Here is a 19038-nt window from a genome sequence, read left to right as displayed (position 1 = left end):
TGCCTTGGCTGTGTAGAACAGAAAACTTCAGTTTAAAACACATCAAAATGCTAATTTAATAGCAAAACATCTTTCTCCAAATGCAACGACACAGGCCCAGACCATGACAGTACCACTATATTTCACACATAAGATAAAATTATTAATTTCCCCTTCTCAAGCATCACTGTTCTTGTTAAAGAAAAAAAATGGTTGGATGTGATGCGTTTTGTTTATGACATGATACACTGCCATGAATGAGTGAAAGTCACTCTGATATTTAGTACATCACTTTCTTTGAATGAAACAGTGTGCTCACTCACAATGTCAACCAGTTAAGTTCTTTAACTCTAAATTTCATCCTAAAACTGAATGTTAGAATCTTATGTTATCAACCTTCATCAGAAAACAGTGACTAGTTGTGATACTGCTGGCTAGGACTCTACAATTCTTGCAAAAATGAGAAACATTTTTTGTTAGTGTGAATTGAGATTACAATTCTCTCAAATAACTCTCTTGAGGAAAAAACCTTGCTAGTATGTGTTTTCTTAGTAGTATTTTATTTATTTATTTTCTGTTTACTTTCAAAACTTCAAAAAATATTTAAGTCTGATTAAGGTAAAAGAAAAAAAAACTTGTTCTAAAGAATTTTAAAAAATGCAAAACTGAGAAACTGCTTGTGCTTCTACTTTGTAGAGCCACTTTTTGTAGCAATGAAAGCAGCAACTCTCCTCAGGTATATCTCCATGAGCTTGGTACATACATGTAACCACTAAATTGTTGCCCATTCATCCAGACAAAACTGCTCCAGCTCTTTTAGGCTGGATGGCCACTGCTTGTCTGCACCAATCTTTAAATCATATTAGTGAACCTCCAACCCAGTCTCAAATCTTTGGAAGACAACTGATTTTCCTCAAGAAATTCTTTGTTTTGCACCCTTTTTTTGTCAATTCTGATCAATTTTTTATTCTCTGCTGATGAAAAACATCCCCACAGCATGATGCTGCCACCACTGTTTCACTGTAGGGATGGTGTTCTGAGCATGATGAGAGATGTTTGGTTTACAGCTCTGATGGCCAATTAGTTCAGTTTTAGTCTCATCTGATCGTAGCATCTTCCAAATCCCAAATGGTCTGCTTTTATTTGTTTATGTATTTATTTTTAATAATGGCTTCTTCTGACCACTTCTCTTTAAAGCCCAACTCTTCACAGCTTATAGTCGTCCTATGAACAGATACTCCCATCTCTGCAGAGGAGCTGTTCAGCTCCATCATGGTTATCTTTGACTTATCTTTGACCTCTTGGTTGCTTCTCTGATTAACACCCATCTTAACCAACCAATGGGTTTTGGTGGATGAGCCTTCTCTTGGCAGGGTAGCTGTGGTGTTTATTTTCTAATAATGGATTTTATGATGCTTCATGAAATGTTCTGAGTTTGGTATATTTTTTTAGAACACAGCTCTTATTTGAACTTTACACCTTTTGTCTCTGACCTGTGCAGAGAGTTCCTCGATCTTCATGCCTCTTGCTTGGTGGTAGACCTTACTACTTAGAGATATTACACCAGGAGCTATCAGAGCATGTATATATAAACTGAGATCATTCATCACCTAAATTGTCCACAGGTGGATCTCATTTTCCTAATTATGTGGCTGTTGAAGATGATTGGGGTTTCAGAGCAAAGGGTGTGCATACAGATGCATGCATCACTTTTGTGTTTTATTTAGAACAATTTCCCCATTTAACTTTAATCATCTGAAGTACTTTTATGTACAAATAATACTTACAATCAAAATAAAAATCTAACATAATTCCAGATTGTAAGGCAACAAAACAGAAAGATTAGCAACGAGGTGACTACTTTTGTAACCACTTTAGACAGAATTAAAGACTTCTTCAGTATTTCAAGCACAGCTGTATTGCTGTTTGACTTTTAATCAGCAGCACTTGTTTGGTATTTTTGTGGCACGTGGGTAAAAATCTTCACACAAACGTCAAAGAAACTATTACCCTGATCACTGGAGCTATTATTTATTCACATGCACTGGCTTGAACCCTCCTTATTTCTTTGATCTGACTAGTTAATATAGTCATGGGGCAAAGTACACGACATAACTTATTTACCGGAGGATAACAAAACATACAAATAAACTCTCACCAGTATAGATACAGATAGAAACCAAAAAAAGTGACATGAGTTAATGGATTATAATTAGTAGGAGGTTTTGTAATGTCTTGTTTATGAATGCTTAGGAACAAAAAGTTAGAAGAAAGAGAAAATGGTCCAGCTGGTGTATTGACTCTGAAAGCAGCATTAGGAGATTACAAAGAGATTTTGGTTTAAGCACCCACCACTCCACTGCCATGTGCTTCTTTTGTGAGGAGGGGGAGGGGGATACAAAAAAACTGTAACAGCACTGTGTGGTTTTATATTTTTTAGCTTAATTTTTACTGTATGCAATTAAAATTGTTTGGAAAAAAAGCCTACAGGAAATCTACAGCTATTGTTGTTGTTATGCGAACCTGCAATCCGTAGTAAAACAAATTGCTTTTGATCAATGTTATTTCATTCATTTGTTTGTTCATTCATTCATTCATTCGTTGATTAGTTGTCTTGATAACATGTGTAAATGAAAATGCAGCAAGATGCAGGATACTGTACCTTTAAATTTGGTAGTATTTGTAAAGAGCAATCTGATGCATCTCTAAAATCGCATATCATGTTGACACTACAAAGTCTGAGAGAGACAATTTATCTACGAAAGGGAATCTACAAAAAAGGGGGAAAAAAATTTAGCCAAAACATTATTGTCTCTAGTTTCTCTTCTTGCCCAAACCATCTCAGCTGTCTCCTTTTGATGCAGAAGAGCATCGGCACAACTCTGAGGTGTTAGTTTGTTGTTAGAGCCCAAGGTGTAGGTGGAGGTGAGCCCAACTTTATCTGTCTGGTGAAAATCAACCTCACACTTGAGCTCAGTGAAGTGACATTCCATATACCTAGAGTTTGTTTATGATGCCAGAAATCAGCATATCCAGGACACTGATTAACAGCCTGATTGTAAATATTTAGCTGTCATTTCAACTCAAGTCAAAAAATAATGTTATCTTGGGTATTTTGGTACATGTGGATTTTTTTTAAGTAAATGGAAGCTCAAATTTGTCAAATTTTAGAGGAACCCATCAAATATGTATGAAGAATAAATAAATCAGTACTGTCAACCTCAACAGAAAAGCGCCTCTGCACCAAATGAGTCCAGCAGAGGAGTTCTAGCACAAATCACAGTGGAAAAAACTGCAAATAATTGATCAATAAAAATGGTAATCTGACAGAAGTTATTTTGTTGTCTTTGTTGTTTGTTCATTACTAGTTTGACAACGGTAAGTTAACCTAAGTTCTGTGTTAGCTCATTAGCTACTGGTTCATGTTCAAACAATTATTCCTGAGCCAGTAAAAGTTCATGCGCAGTGAAACTAGCATCACACACGTGAGTTCTCTCCTCTCTTCTTTCAGCTGAAGAATAAGTTCATGAAGAAGATTCCTCGTGATGCTGAGGCCTCCAATGTTATGATTGGTGAGGTGGATTTTCTGGACAAACCATTTGTCTCATTTGTACGTTTGGCTCAAGCCACAACACTGGGAGGCCTCACTGAGGTCCCTGTCCCAACCAGGTAGACGTCCCTCTTGTCTCAGTCCCTTCATCACTCTAAAGTATAATTGTTGATTTATGAGCCTTTTACGATTCTCTTTTGACAGGTTTCTCTTCATTTTGCTGGGTCCTCAAGGCAAAACCAAGTCCTACAATGAAATTGGCAGAGCTATTGCTACTCTCATGGTAGACGATGTAAGAAACTTTGTGACACCATCTTCCCTTGTCACATTTTTCCTGTACACATATCAAATTTATTAACTTGATAGTACTATCTTTCTATCAGCTTTTTAGTGATGTTGCCTACAAAGCAAGGGACCGTGATGACTTGATTGCAGGTGTTGATGAGTTTCTGGATGAGGTGATTGTCCTTCCACCAGGGGAATGGGATCCTAAAATACGCATTGAACCTCCCAAGAAGGTTCCATCAGCAGAAATGAGGCATGTAAATACAAGTTTTGCTTGTACCTTTACACCTTCTTTTAATCTTGTATTGTATTTATCATGTTAATCTTAAAGATAATATTATAATGTACTACAATAGTTGTCAAAATAACTGGAGCCTATCCTTTTTAGTCTTTATATTAATGATTTACCAGATGTTTAGCTATATGCAGATGACACGGTATTGTATACACATGCTAAGAAACAAGAGAAAAGGAAACTGATGATGTATTTACAACCATGTTGTCTGTATCTTACTTGCTTCAAAACTAATGCTTACATCTAAATACAAAAAAACAAAAAAATCTGTACGTATGTTTCTTTAGCAGCAGTCAGCAGAGGACCCAAGACCAAGTGTTCATGTGAATGTAGAGACTTTATGTGGTGGATCAGTTCAAGTATTTTGGTGTTGTCTTTGGTTCAAATCCCACATTTAGGCAACATATTATAAAGAGTATGACTGTAGAAAAATTCAAGCTGGAAAATTTTTATCTTATTAGACCTTTTCTCACTTTACAGTCAGTAAAAACTTACATGCATGCAATGATCTTTTCTCATATATCGTATTGTTTAACGACCTGGTCGCATACAACTGCAAATGTGCTAAAACCTATCAAGTCTCTCCTACCAAAACAATTAAAATTTTGGACAGAAAACATTTTTATGCTTGTAATATCATCAGTAAGTGTAATATTTTAGTCTTCGAACATTACCACCTGTTCAGTGACTTATGTCTTGTTTTTAAGATATTATATGGGCTTTTATCAGTTGTTGTATTTGTATACTTTTTAATGAATAATGTTTTTTTTCTTTTACCTGCCAGAGAACAACAGATGAAAATTAGCTATTGGACTAACTCTGACATATTTATGTTGATGTGTAGTGTTTCTGGATTTTCCAGGGGGCTATTGAAAAGAAGCTAAAATTGGAGAAATGTAATCTCTCCTTTTACGTACCTTTACCACTAAAGGAGGCAGAGGAATAATTAAACATCCGAAACAGAGAGCAAGTTAGAACAAGAGAGAACAGGACAGAAATGACCATGCTAAGCTAAGCTAAGGACAGCTACAGGTGGCTAGAGAATAGCGGACCCAAACCACACCAACAACACCAAAAAGTGTTAAAAGACCAAAAGTGCCTTAAGCATAATGCAACAGTAGCAAACAAGTGTATTAAAAGTACTTAAAAGTCCTCCAAGAAAGGCCCAGCCAAAGTTGATTAGGCCTTGGAGTGTGTCCCATAACCAAAAGAGATCTTTGGGTCTGTGCTGAATTACTGTATCTGACACCATGGGAGATGTTTTTGGGTCCAAAGTGTGACTAATCTTTTCACTTAGTGATCAACTAGCTACAACAGCTGAGTCCATTTGGAGTTTTGCCTGGACTGAGATGTGGAGAGTTTCACAGCAGAACCAACAATTGTGTTATGTTTCCAAAGCAGCATTTGAACTTTTTTTTTTTGCCATGTAGTGGTATGTGCTGTTCTCTTGAAGAACCAAAATAGATCCTATGTTACTACATAGTTTCCCCAGTGATTTAAGTTTTGTGGCTCAGTAGTGTACAAACATTTCTTAACATATAACTAATTGTCTCTACATTAATTTTCACAGGAAGTCTGTTCTTAACCTGAATGAGCTAGGTCAGATGAATGGCTCAGCTGGTGGAGCTGCTGGAGGAGAAGATGAGGACCTTCCTGTTCAGCATGAATTGGGAGAGGAACTGAAATTCACTGGGAGGTGTGTATAGATCAGTGTTTTCACATTCATCTTTAGGGTCAAGTGTACACCGTACAATGCTAAAATGCTGTGCATGTGCACTATGATCTGCACTGTTATGCTAGGAATAGGAGATACACAGTAGACATGTTCTTGTTACCAGCCTTTGTTGTAATGGTTAATAAACCAAGAGTTCCAGTTATTCCACTTTTTAATTTTTTTAAAAATTATTATTATTGAAGTGACCATAATGTCAGAAGTGGCACCTCGAGTGGTTCCATAGATCATTTTTTTTCAAGTGGAGTTTGTTTTAATTGCTGAGCCTGGGGCTGCTATACCAGCTACAGGATGGTATAGCAGCAGGATGGAGAAGGGAAGGAGCCAATTGAAGATGTGTCTTCCTCCCCTCATTGTTCAAGGAGGATCTTGTGTGCCTTAAGAGAAAATTTAAAGAAACATGTAATCCTCAAACTAAACCACAATGGCAAGGCACAAATGTGTGAGTGCCACACATTGCTTGAAAATGTAACTTAAAATGTTGTCATTGCCTGTTGAAGTCAACCTTTCCTGTCTGATAGCAAAATATGTCATGAACCACTGGAGGGACCTTAATGAAACTTAATGAAAGGTAATCATTGGATGTACATCTGCAACTTATGAAACTGTTTAAAATTGGAAGTCAACTTATTTCTAGATGACTGCCACAGCTGGTTGATCTTAGCTAACACTGCAGTGGCTTTAACTCAGTCAGTTTTTCAGGTATTGTCCAAAATTATATGTGGTAGTAACTGAGAGTCATTCACAACTCATATTCTGATTGTTAATAGATCTTGTGAGACTTTGCATGATATTATTTGTAAGATTTATTCAAAATGGCTCTTATTTCATAATTTTTCAACATAAGATTATCTTAGTTTAGCACTCTGACATTAAAGATGGAGCACGATATGCATTACTTCAAAGAATATTAGGTTTTTATTTAGTTTTGTTTTTTGGTTCATGTTTTGTCTCTTTTCATTACCATGTAATCACCATAAACAATCAAGACTGTTCATTTCTTAGTAAGTGAGCAAACTCACAAAACCAGCAGGGAAATTGAATAAACATTTTCCCCCACTGTGTTTATTTGAAACCCTTTTCAGAACATATTTTTCCTACAAACTTTGAGCGCCTGCCAATATAAGAGTTGGTGGTTTGACCTTGGCTGCCCTCACCATGTACCAAAGTGTAGTTGGGCAAAACCTTGATCTTGACCTTTGTCAAGGGGATGGCATGTTGGATGTTTGTGAAAGTCTGTAACAGGCTTCTTGTTTTCATTGTTACAAGGTGATAAAGTCTCTGACAGGTACATACAGGTGGAAGCCAGAATAACCTCCAACTCCATGTTTGGCCTGAGTTCAACCTCCTGTCCTTTGACAATTCAAACCTTTTTTGTTCTATTCTGGAAATATTTCTCCCACACTGAATCATTCAGAAGGCAGGAGAGCTGCTCATCATAACAGATATATTTTTGTTCTCTAAATATTGAAATATGACAACTCATAATTGCTTTTATAAGATCAAGTCAGCAACAGTAAAACAGGACTTAATTTGTTCTTCAAGCAAGTTGTAAATTTGTGAGTAATGATGTGTGTAAAGAGCCAGTGTCATTTTCATTTGTTGAGCACATTGTTACAGCTCCCCATTTGACAGTTTTCTACCTCTGTGCTCCAGTTTTTACATGATGATTCAGGAAGCTGCATCTGCTTGTTGGTGTCATTGTAAAGACTGATTGTGTCCATAAGGGATTGCCTTTTCAATAAAAAATGCTACTGTTTTGAACAAAGTTATTGTTAATGTGTTGAGCTTATTAAGGGTGCCAATGCACAAATATTTAAGCACCATTACTATTCAGTTATTATTCTTCTGTTTCTGTCACAATTTTTAATTTGCTCCTCCATCAGATGCAAAAAATAAATCAAAGTGTGAGGCTTAATTGGGAATTGTGTACAATGACTTTTGGTAGGGAAGCTTTCTATGGCCTAGACAAAGTTAGCAATAAATAAATCAATATATGTCACAGACACAACAATGAGATTTTGGCAAAATACATGAGAAAAGCCAGTCATCCTTGGAGCTCTAGAGCTCAGAAATACTTGACCGTAGAACCATGATTCAAAGTTTAAATGAATCACAGAGAGTTGGACTTTAAATGACTGAACTGGTCTTTTGAAATCTTTTACAGCTTTTACAAAGTCACAGTTTGTTTTATGATCTTTGGAGATTTTATTGCAGACAGTTCAACTTGGGAATGTGATAATATCATCATATCAATACTTTTGAGCTGTCTCTACTTTTCAGACTTTTTGCAAACAAATGCTTATTTCCACAAATTTTACATTTGTTACACAGTTCACACATCAAAACATTGGTACTTTGGTCATTTTTCAATGTCTCCCATTGTCTCTGAGTACAGAATTAAAAAAAAAGTGGAAGTGAAGGGTCTTTTTAACTTGTGAGATCTACATAAAACACTATAGTCATAAAAGTTACATTTAACGACTAGCCTCCTCTGACACTTGCAGCTCATGATTTTTTCAGTTTTAGTGTCCTCACAGTGACTGTTTGTCTGTTATTCTGCATTTTTATCAGTCTATTTTATTAAGAAGGAGGAAAAGACAAAGATGTGTTTTACCCTGGTGGCTGTAATAAACCATTGGCGGCAGCTTTAGCATATCTTTTGTTCTTGTTTGTCTTGTTAGGTTGTCTGAGTTACTCAACAAATTCTTTCAGCCATAATACTACCCAAAGAATAGTCTAAAATGTCAATAGAGCAGCAGAAAACAAACCAGGAAGAAAGACAAGGAATTTATGAGAAGAGAGAGAGAGAGAGAGAGCAAAAAAAGCAAGATGTAATAAAAAGTTAATAAAATTTATAAAATTCCATATGAAATGTTAATATGATGCCAACACTTAGTCAAATCATTATTGTTCATAAACAAACAATAAGAGTGCAAGTTTAAAAAACAAAACTTAAGACAAAACGAAAGTAACAAAAAACCAACAAAGAATGTGAACTGTTTGTTGCTCAGACAAGTGAAAGTAGAAAACTGGGAACTAAAGGTACTCGTTGCAAAAGCATGAAGACCGGACAAAAAAAAAAGTCATGCAAGAATAAATTTAATCCACACAATAGTTTTTTTCATAGTGATTATTAGTGTGTTTTTAAATTAAACATTTTTCAGCAAAACTTGTTGTCATTTACCAAGTTTATGTGGTAACCTATGGAAACAGTTGAAGTGACTGAAAGTGGGTCAAAGGTTCAGCCTGGTCTAGGAGAAGCTGTGTGTCTTTGAATGCTGTGCACTGTCTTCATGATGCTCCACTGCCCTGTTGGATCTGTGATATCTACTCTTGACAGTTGTCTTAGCTATTCGTTCTCTTTTTTGTTTTTCTTCTTTTTGGTATTTGGCAGCAGGTTCACTCATATTTTGCACATAAACATGTTCCCCGGGATTGTACTCTGCCTGATTCGTCCCTGTTTGTTTGTCTACACAGACTACAGTCAGCCTTATTTAGGTCAATCACATGACTCAAGCTTCCACATAGTTTTTGTGAATTCAGCTGTGTGATTCATTTTTATTGAGTGTGGACCCACATTTCAGAATTGCATATCAATACATCTGGAAAACTACTGGAGTGAACCCTTTCAAACTGCACCTTTGATATAGTTTGGGATAAGCTTTTTATGTTTGATTTCATACTTTGCAATAAGCACTTTTAAGTAACACAAAAATGCAATCAGCAGGTGTTCCAGGTTACTGCAGCTCTGAAACTAATAGTTACAAATTAAACCAAACTGAGCAAATGGAGAAGCAGCATAAAGAGGAAACTAACATGCATTTAAGTTGTGCTACGTTTTGTCAAAGGTTGCTCTTTTTGTTTTTGTTTTTTCCAGTATTGGTGGTGGAATGTGGCTGGACATCAAAAGGAAGATGCCGTTTTACTGTAGTGACATTTACGACGGCTTCCATATCCAGTCCATCTCTGCCGTTCTCTTCATCTACCTGGGCTGCATCACCAATGCCATTACCTTCGGAGGACTGCTAGGAGATGCTACTGACAACTACCAGGTCTTCAGAAGATATCTGCATTTTAAAACACAAAACAATCCTTCTAAAAATGGCAAAACAGCACTGTATTCTATTAACAGAGACATTCACTCACAGGCTTGTCTGTCTGTCCTGTCTTTGTCTTAGGGAGTAATGGAGAGTTTCCTTGGCACAGCTTTAGCAGGAACTGTCTTCTGTTTGTTTGCCGGACAGCCTCTCATTATTCTCAGTTCAACTGGACCCATTCTTATTTTTGAGAAACTGCTTTACAACTTCAGCAAGTAAGAACCAACATTTTAAAGCAGACTCAGTGTTGCTTACTATAATTTATTTACAGTTGTTTGCCAAAGTATACACGTCCTTGGTAATCTTTCACTTTTGTTGCCTTACGGCCTGGAATTTACCTTTTACCTTTCAATATAAGTAATAATTCTACAAAAATATTTAGATTGATGAGTTAAATGGTGGAAAAACTTGTTTTAAGAATTTCTAAAAACTATATAAAACTGAGAAGTGTTGTGTGTGTGTATAAGTATTCGTCCTTCTAAAGTCAATTCTTTGTGAAGCCACCTTTTGCAGCAGTAATAACAGCAGGTCTCTTCCTGTACATTTCCACTAGCTTGCAACATTTAGCCACTAGACTTTTAGTCCATTCTTCATGGAAAACTGGTACAGCTTCTTCACGTTGGAAAGGCATCACTTATATACAGTAATCTTTAAATCACACATCTCTGATGGACCGAAGTCTGGGCTTTAACTGGACCATTCCAGGACATTTCACTGGTTCTCCACAGCTGGAGTGTTGCTTCAGCAGAATGTTTAGGTCCAATGTCCTTCTGGAAGGTAAACCTCTAGCCCAGATGTAAACAGGTTTCCCCTTAAAGAAATTCTCTGTATTGTGATATATGCATCTTTCCTTCAACTTTGACTAGTCTCACAGTCCCTGCCAATGAAAAATATCCGTACAACATGATTCTGCCACCACCATGCTTCACTGTGTGGATGGTGTTCTCAGACTGTTGAGAAGTGTTAGATATGAGATGCTTCTTGATGGCCCAAAAGGTTTGTGTTCATCCCATCTGATCACAGCACCTTCTTCCTCATGTTTTGGGAAGAAATCCCAAACTGAGAAACCATGTACCCATTTTTAGTGACATGTGAAAACAGAGTTTTCTGAAGTTTGAAAAACAATTCTTCTTTAAAAAGCCAAAAAAAGTGTGTATAAATTATTTACAAAAAAATACCTCCTTGTTAGCTTTTGTTTTTACTTCCACTTTCTATATCTGTAATCACAGGACCAACAACATCGACTACATGGAGCTGCGTTTGTGGATCGGCCTTCACTCCTGCCTGCAGTGTTTTCTGCTGGTTCTCACAGATGCCAGCTACATTATCAAATACATGACACGTTTCACAGAAGAGGGCTTCTCTAGCCTCATCTCCTTCATATTCATCTCCGATGCAATCAAGAAGATGGTGGGTAGCAGGCTGAAATTTGTTTAGACATCTCCAAAATATGCACGCCAGCACTTTTTGTACATGAAGCAAACTGGTTCACTTTCCACAGGTCGAAGCCTTTAAATATTACCCAATCAACCGTGGCTTCAAGCCTGATTACATTACAGCCCACAAGTGTGAATGCATTGCTCCAGACCAGGGTAAGATTCCAAAATTTTGATTCACAGTTCTAGTCTGTAAATGATTAGTTTTCTACTAAGCCACAAAGGAGATAAGTTACAAATAAGTACAAAAACATTTCCTATGGCTAAATTGTGGGCGCATTTTCACAAAACATTTTTCCTGTTTGTATTTTATTGCCATTTTTAATAAATTGTCTTGTTCTTATAATTCATTGCACACTTAAAATCTTTTACTACATAAAATTCTTACCGAATACCTCCTGTGCAGCTCTGTTCTGATTGCTTTTAGGAAGAATGGCTTTACATTACTGAGCTAAAATATTTCAGCACATTCAATTTTATGTTATCAAAGGTATATTAACATAGTTCTGTGTTACTAAAAGAGGTATTAATTGTCATTGGAGTCAGTTTGGTGGTCTTTACTTTGTGTGATAATATGTATATGTTTGTTTCTGGCTTATTTTTGGATGCTATCTGAAAAAGTGAGTATGTATTCTGGAAGTTCATTTTAATATGATAAAATACTGATCAACTTGAGATGATGATAGAAAAAAATGCACAACCTTCTTATCATTTCACATCAAATTAGAATTGTTATAACTAAATACAAACACCTTTTTTTGTCTTCCTCAGCCTCTGCTCTGGGTTTAAATGTTTCAGCTCCACTCGCAGATGATAACATGACTCTGATGGTAAGTGGCAACTGACAGAAAGATGTGAAATTAGGGAGAAAAAAATTAATTTGTTAAAATAATTAGGACATTTTTATCTCAGGTTTGGTTATTTTGAACTGCAAATATTGTGATCCCATCAAACTAGTTTGACGTTTGCCCCATAGAAATCTGAGTTTATCGGCAAAAGACACTTTATCCATTTCATATGCCAAACGTCAAGTGCTTTGAACAGTAGCACTTGTTGATATGTGTTCCTCAGTGTACTTAATTTGTTTTTGACCCTTTGCTTTCAATACAATGCACCACAGCCTTCCTTAGTGTTTAGTTGTTTCTGACATAAAACTGAGACAACAATTAGCAACAGTTAGCATTTAGTAAAAATGGTACTTTAAACTGTAAGCATGCACTGTATGTAGCATAAGTGAAGAATGTCATGTATAATTTGTTGAAATGATAAAACTTCATCAATTTGACTGTAACAGAGTTAGAATCAGACTGAAGTAAAGCTGGTTGCAGTAAATGTCATAAAACGTACTGTTCTGTAAGCACATTTGTTTCTTAAAAATCTAAATTGATCCCAAGGAAAAGCTTGAGGATTTCTTGAAGGATTGTTTGTCTACTGTCATGGGCTGAGATTTAACACTGCCACTTCTCTTTATACATTAGTAGCACTGAAGGACAACATAATACTATCTTGACCAGGTCCTAAAATTTGGTCATTGCACCCTAAAACTAAGACAAAATGCTGAGGCGGTGCATGAAAACCTAAGTCTACACTCACTGCTTGCACAGGAATCGTGATAATGAACAGCAACCAGGAGCTGCTGATCAAATGTATTGATTAACTGATCATCATCAGTGTGATCAACTCTATAAAAGCAGGAGTTTTGTTAATTTGCTGGTCTGGAGCAAACAGGTGTGTGTTAACACAATGTCAACGGGGAAACATCAGCAATGGCCTTAGAGAAGCAACTGTTGCTGCCCATCCATTTGGAAATATTATTCACCAGTGGAAAATAGTCAAGATAGCTGCCAATTTTCCCAGAAACAGACCTTCCACCAAGTTCACCTCAAGGTTAGTTTATACAATATTCAGAGAACTGCCTAACAACCCCAGGAGCTTCATCTCAAACTCTACAGATCCAAGTTCAAATGATAAATGAAATATGTTATAGTGTTTACTCAAAATGCTGGAAAGGTTTTGAGTTTACATTGTTTTAGGTGGCAGAAATTTGCTCATGAGTGGGCCCTCCTCTTAGTAGCTGTTGCATTGACTCCATCCATCCATCCATCCATCCATCCATCCATCCATCCATCCATCCATCCATCCATCCATCCATCCATCCATCCGTCTGTTCTTGGGTCATGGAGGGAACAAGTCAAAGAAGGAAATCCAGACATCCTTCTTGCCACTGTCACTCTCTAGCTTCTTTTGAGGGATCTCAGGCATTCCCTGGCAAGACATGATATATATATATATATATATATATATATATATATATATATATATATATATAAACTTCCATTTTACCCTATTTGTTCCACATGGGCGGTTCCACTTCAAGCTCAGGTCCTCTACCAGAGGCCTGAGAGCTTTAAGGGTTCTGCTCAGTATCTTAGCTGTTCAAAGCACCAAGTGCTCTGATGACCACTGGTACTACTGAGGCCTTGACTTTCCACAACTTCTCTATTTCCTATTTCAACCCTTGGTATTTCTCTTGTGCTCCTTCTTCCTGATGTTACAGTCGCTTGGGGCTGCTACATCCACCACCACTGCTTTCTTCTGCATCTTATCTATCACCAAAATGTCCGGTTGGTTAGCCATCACCTGTTTGTCAGTCTGGATCTGGATCTCCTGCCACTGGGATATGCAAACTTCAAGGCAAATGCATCAAAACAGTCTAATCAAAACATTCTCCACTTCAGCTGCCTCCTTTTCATGTGGTGGAGCAGTGGTTTTACTCCTAGCATCCCCATGGATGATGGAGCTCTTCACCCTCTCTCTCCAGCTGAGCCTGGCCCACCCCACTGAGCAAGCAAATGTGAGGCCATCTGTCTGACAGATGAAGCTTGTCTCAGGAATCAGAACAACCATCCCAAACACAGCAGCAGAGCTACAACAGAACGGGCTGAAAAATGAAAGAATTAAGGTGTTGCAATGATCCAATCAGAGTCCATACCTCAACTTGATTGGAATGCTGTGGTGAGATAATAAGAGAGCTGTGCAGAAACAAATGCCCACAAATCTCAATCAACTGAAATGACACTGTAAAGAAAAGTGGGCCAAACAATGTTACATCAGAAATTAATATTATAAGTTATTACTGCTAACAGTGGTTCTACAAGATGTTGGACCTAATGTTTTCTCACACTCCTTATTTGTAATGAATTTTTCATTTGAGGCATGGTAAGAACTGGAAAATTATTTTTATTTTATGCCCTGTTAGATTAATAAACACAGACTCAGATGTGGCTCCCATGACTGTTGGAAAACAATGTGAGTTCTATTTTTTGTTCTGTATTGTTTTTTTCTTTTGTTATCGCTTGTCTTCTCTCTCTCTCTCTCGCTTTGATTTCCCACCTTCCCTCTCTCTACCCAAAACATGCTTTCCACACCCCGTTCCTCCAAATCTTTTTTTGTTCCACTCTCGGCCCCTAGTTTAACTTGACAGACCTGGACTGGAGTCAGCTGAGTAAGAAAGAGTGTGTGAAATATGGCGGTTCTCTGGTGGGGAACGCCTGTAAGTATGTCCCCGACCTGGCCCTCATGTCCTTCATTCTCTTCTTCGGCACTTACTCCATGACTATTTCTCTCAAGAAGTTCAAGTTCAGCCGCTACTTCCCGACAAAGGTAACGCTTTTTCATTGATAGATTGGTAGATTATTTTTCCCAAAACCTGTTTTATATTGATAGAGGCCCTTCTACAAAAAGTACCTGCATGCAAAACATTTAAGTTGACATATCTGAAGGACAAAGCTGGTGGAATTCTTAATAAATACTTGAATTTCTTTTTTGTTTGTTTTGTTCCGCAAAAATTTGCACTTGTCACTTTTTCACATTTGATGTTGCCATCGTATTCTGAATGCAAAATTGCCCAATTTTATGCTGCATTCTGATAAGCTGTAGACATGCTAGTGTTGTCTTGCATTCTTTTACAAAACATGTCCAGGTTTCTTGAAACTTAAAGATAGTTCCAAAGTCATCATAGACTATTTAAGTGATCTAAAATGAAAATATATCACCAGCTTTTTACCTCTAAAGCAAAAATGTAATTCTAAGCTTAGATCTCCCTTTTACTTATCCAAACTAGATCCCTTCTTTTACATACCAGCATGATGTCTTCCATGTTATTCTCTTTTGTTTTCCTGAATCCACTCTAGTCTCGTTCCCTGATCAGTGATTTTGCCATCATCATCTCTATCCTGGTCTTCTGTGGCTTTGACTGCCTTCTCCAGTTGGACACTCCCAAACTGCATGTGCCCACAGAGATAAAGGTCCACTTTTCCCCCAAGCAACTCATCTTTTACACATCCCTATTTTTGTGTCCCTGCTGATTGCAGCTTTTTTCCCAATGATGTAATTTTCGCACATTTACAATTATTTGTTTGATTTTCTTTAAATTTCATGTAGATTTATCTATGGATTTTTTTTTTTTATAACAAAGTGTATCTTTTTTTTTCTCTTTTTCTGTGTCCTGTTTTGTCCTCATTTACACACCTTTTTCTGGGCATATTTTACCCCTCCTCACTGTAATGCTACATTACACATCTGGGTTTGTCCTCCCATTTCCCTTGGTGTGTGTGTTTGTTGTTGAACCTGTAGATGAGGAAGCTAATCAGTGATTTTGCCATCTTCATGTCAATCATGTCCTTTGTGGGTCTGGATATATTGATTGGTCTAGACACACCTAAACTAATCGTTCCAACAGAATTCAAGGTATTTGATTTCTCACTAAATTATGTAAGAAAATATGATTGTTTTCATCATGTATAATATTTTACTGGAAGTGCATGCTTGCAGTGGTGGTGACTTTGAAGAATGATTAAAATCCTGCACAACTTGTGTTTTTTTTCTGCTGTTTATAAACATTCACACTTGTCACAATTACAGTTCTTTACTACAAGAAAACAAAAAAACAAGTTTCTGCGTTCATATAATATTTTTAAAATTGGGTTATGTTTTCAAAGCAGCTTGGCACCCATTTCTTGTGAAAGTTTATGAATGCCTTTTTGGCATGAAACTCAAGCTGGATTGAAAATATTTATAGACAGCCATTTCCAGGTATTTGCAGAGGCGTTCTACAACATTTAGGTCCAGAATACTCCAATTTGGACCACTCATTTGTGTATTTATGGTGGTAAACATCAGATTTTCACTTGCTTAAATTAAATCCTGAATGATGCCAGCCTTAGATGCTCATTGCCCTAGGAAAGCTGTCGCTCAGGATCACTCGTTGTACCTGTTTTCTTCTAACCTGACTGCCCCCCAGTCCCCATTGCAAATATATATATAATATACTTATATGTCCTTACAGAATAGTGTTGCCTTTACTTTCCTTTATTACATGAATACTGTTAAATGTAATCCTCTGCCATTTGAAATTGTGACCATATTGTTGTTCTTGTTGGTCATTAGAATGGTTCTAATGCCTGTTGGATTGATGCCTTTACATAGTTTGACTGAGCAGCAGTCAGTTGGTGACTTCAAACTTTTATTGCATTTTTCCCCTTGTCTATATCTTGACACAATCTTGTGAGGTTCGCTAAACCTCATAGCTTGTTTTTTGCACTGTAATCTGTAAGATCTTACAGACACAACAGGGACTGGAGATGTTGCAGTGCTTGTAGCTTTGGTTGGTCCCAGGGATGTGGCAGCTGGGTATGCCATGGTAGGACCTGTGACCAGGATGTAATGCTGGGCTGTAGCTGGACCTGGTGCTTAAACCTTGTAGGGGAAGGAAGGTGCTTAAAGGAGCCAAATACCTACCCCAGAATGGAGAATTCTCCTCATCAGAGTTTATAAGATCAGAGGTGTCAGTTTCCCAAGGGACAGGGTCAAAGGTCAAGGTCTCCAGAGCTTAAGCGTTGTTTAAAATCACAAATCTTGACAAATCTGTATCATAAGACTCCATATGTATGCACAGAAAGTGTGTTACCCACCACTGCATGCTAAACTTCCAGCAATGCAAAAAAAACCTACATTCAGAACATTAATAATTGCACTTCTCTGATATGCATTTTTCTTTTTTTCTGTGTGTGATGCAGCCGACACGTTCTGACCGTGACTGGATTGTGCTTCCATTTGGTAAGAACCCCTGGTGGTGGTATCTGGCCAGCTTCGTTCCTGCTCTCCTCGTCACCATCCTCATCTTTATGGACCAGCAGATCAGTGCAGTCATCGTCAATCGGAAGGAAAACAAGCTCAAGGTCTGAAAACAACAAATAAAAATACAGCTGTCAAAGACAAGAAAATATTTCAGTTGGAACCACTAGTCGTTCACTGATAAATGACTGGTTTCATTGCAAACAGATTTGGATATGATTTATATAGTAAATGCTAGAGCTGTATTTTGCATGGGATCTCTTCTGTGACAAAAAAACATCCAAGCTTACATGTTGGTGTAGATGTTCAATCATCCAGAACACAATGATCCTAAGTGGTTAAAAGGAAGACAACTGGATTTCTTCTCTTGTTTCTTGAAGATGAATTCAAAAGACTTCTTCAGTTGTAATCATGGGTTGAGTGTTTCTGGCTTATAAGTTGTTGTTGTAATGATTACAATTATAGGACTGTTATTATGTGTCACATGAGCTGCTGACACCCCTCCATCCTGTGTTTGGGTCAATGTTTCTTGTGACAAAATTGTCACAAAAGTATCATTATAACTGTACAGAGGCATACTTGTCTGTGTCTAAAACTACATGAGAGGGTTTGTGTGTGAGGATGAGACAAATCAATAATAATAAAATGAAAGGCCTAGTATTCCTTGAAGAGGTACTTATTGTCCGCTGTCTTTCATGCCAGAGTTTTAGAACAAGATCATCTTATGAGATGAGGAGGGATAGCTTGTTTGGTCAAACGTACATGATATTGTGAAATCTTGTGAGTTGAGTTAGTGCTCACAGTATGTGCTGAGAATGACTATCAACTACTACCACACCCCATTTTATCTCAATATCTGTAAAACTGACAGAATTATAGACATTTTTGTGTTGACAAAGATCAAGTGTGGTGGTCATTTTGAATTGGGATGACTCCAAACGCTGTAGATATATCAATTTTTTACTTTTGAGTTTCATTAAAATCCATCCAGTGGTTTATTAGATATTTTGTTAATCAACAGACCACAATGACTCCAATACTCAATGGTAAAAATTTTTTTAAACAGATCTCATGCAATCATTTAGCATTCAGAATTGTAAAATTAGTTAGTTGCTATTTTTGTGTTTTGATAAGGTTGCTTAGCTGTGGCTGCCATCTTGAATAGGGCTGACTTTAAAAGTTAATCAGTTGTAAATGAGCATTCATTGATTACTTTAAAAGAGTTTTATTAAAAAACCATCTATTGGTTCATTATGGAGAGCCATTTTGGCCAAAATTAAATAAATTAAAAAATGGGTAAAATAACTAAATAAATGTGTAAAATAAAGCAAAAAAAAAAAAAAGAGTAAAAAAACATTTATTTATTTTCATTTATCCCTTTATTCATTTTCCCAATTTAACTTTACCTATTTTTCATTAATCCATTTTTCATTATTCCCTTTATTCATTTTCCCAATTTTACTTTACCTATTTTTCATTAATCCATTTTTCATTAACCCCTTTATTCATTTTCCCAATTTAACTTT

At 36.8% G+C, this 19038-nt stretch overlaps 1 protein-coding gene across 7 annotated transcripts in view; it reads left to right on the top strand.

Moving 5' to 3' along the window:
- slc4a5b (solute carrier family 4 member 5b) overlaps nt 1-19038 on the top strand; it is a 61534-nt gene that overhangs the window by 27747 nt on the left and 14749 nt on the right. For 5 of the 7 annotated variants that reach the window (XR_005234038.1, XM_017432260.2, XM_017432256.2 and 2 more), the window contains 12 exons: nt 3491-3648; nt 3734-3821; nt 3913-4067; nt 5680-5805; nt 9722-9896; nt 10023-10156; nt 11171-11351; nt 11443-11533; nt 12149-12207; nt 14849-15040; nt 16013-16126; nt 17455-17616. Coding sequence is in view for 6 of the 7 variants with exons in the window: in XM_017432260.2 (XP_017287749.1) it covers nt 3491-3648; nt 3734-3821; nt 3913-4067; nt 5680-5805; nt 9722-9896; nt 10023-10156; nt 11171-11351; nt 11443-11533; nt 12149-12207; nt 14849-15040; nt 16013-16126; nt 17455-17616 (1635 nt within the window). In the remaining variant the exon portion in view is untranslated. Of the gene's footprint in view, nt 1-3490; nt 3649-3733; nt 3822-3912; nt 4068-5679; nt 5806-9721; nt 9897-10022; nt 10157-11170; nt 11352-11442; nt 11534-12148; nt 12208-14848; nt 15041-15570; nt 15685-16012; nt 16127-17454; nt 17617-19038 lie in introns of all 7 variants that reach the window. The other 2 variants (XM_017432258.2, XM_017432257.2) reach the window with 2 other exon arrangements.

This window comes from Kryptolebias marmoratus, linkage group LG14 (assembly GCF_001649575.2).
Source record: "Kryptolebias marmoratus isolate JLee-2015 linkage group LG14, ASM164957v2, whole genome shotgun sequence".
NCBI classification, from domain to species: Eukaryota; Metazoa; Chordata; class Actinopteri; order Cyprinodontiformes; family Rivulidae; genus Kryptolebias; species Kryptolebias marmoratus.
The sequence above is the reverse complement of the archived record's forward strand: the minus strand, read 5'-3'. Positions and strand labels throughout refer to the sequence as shown.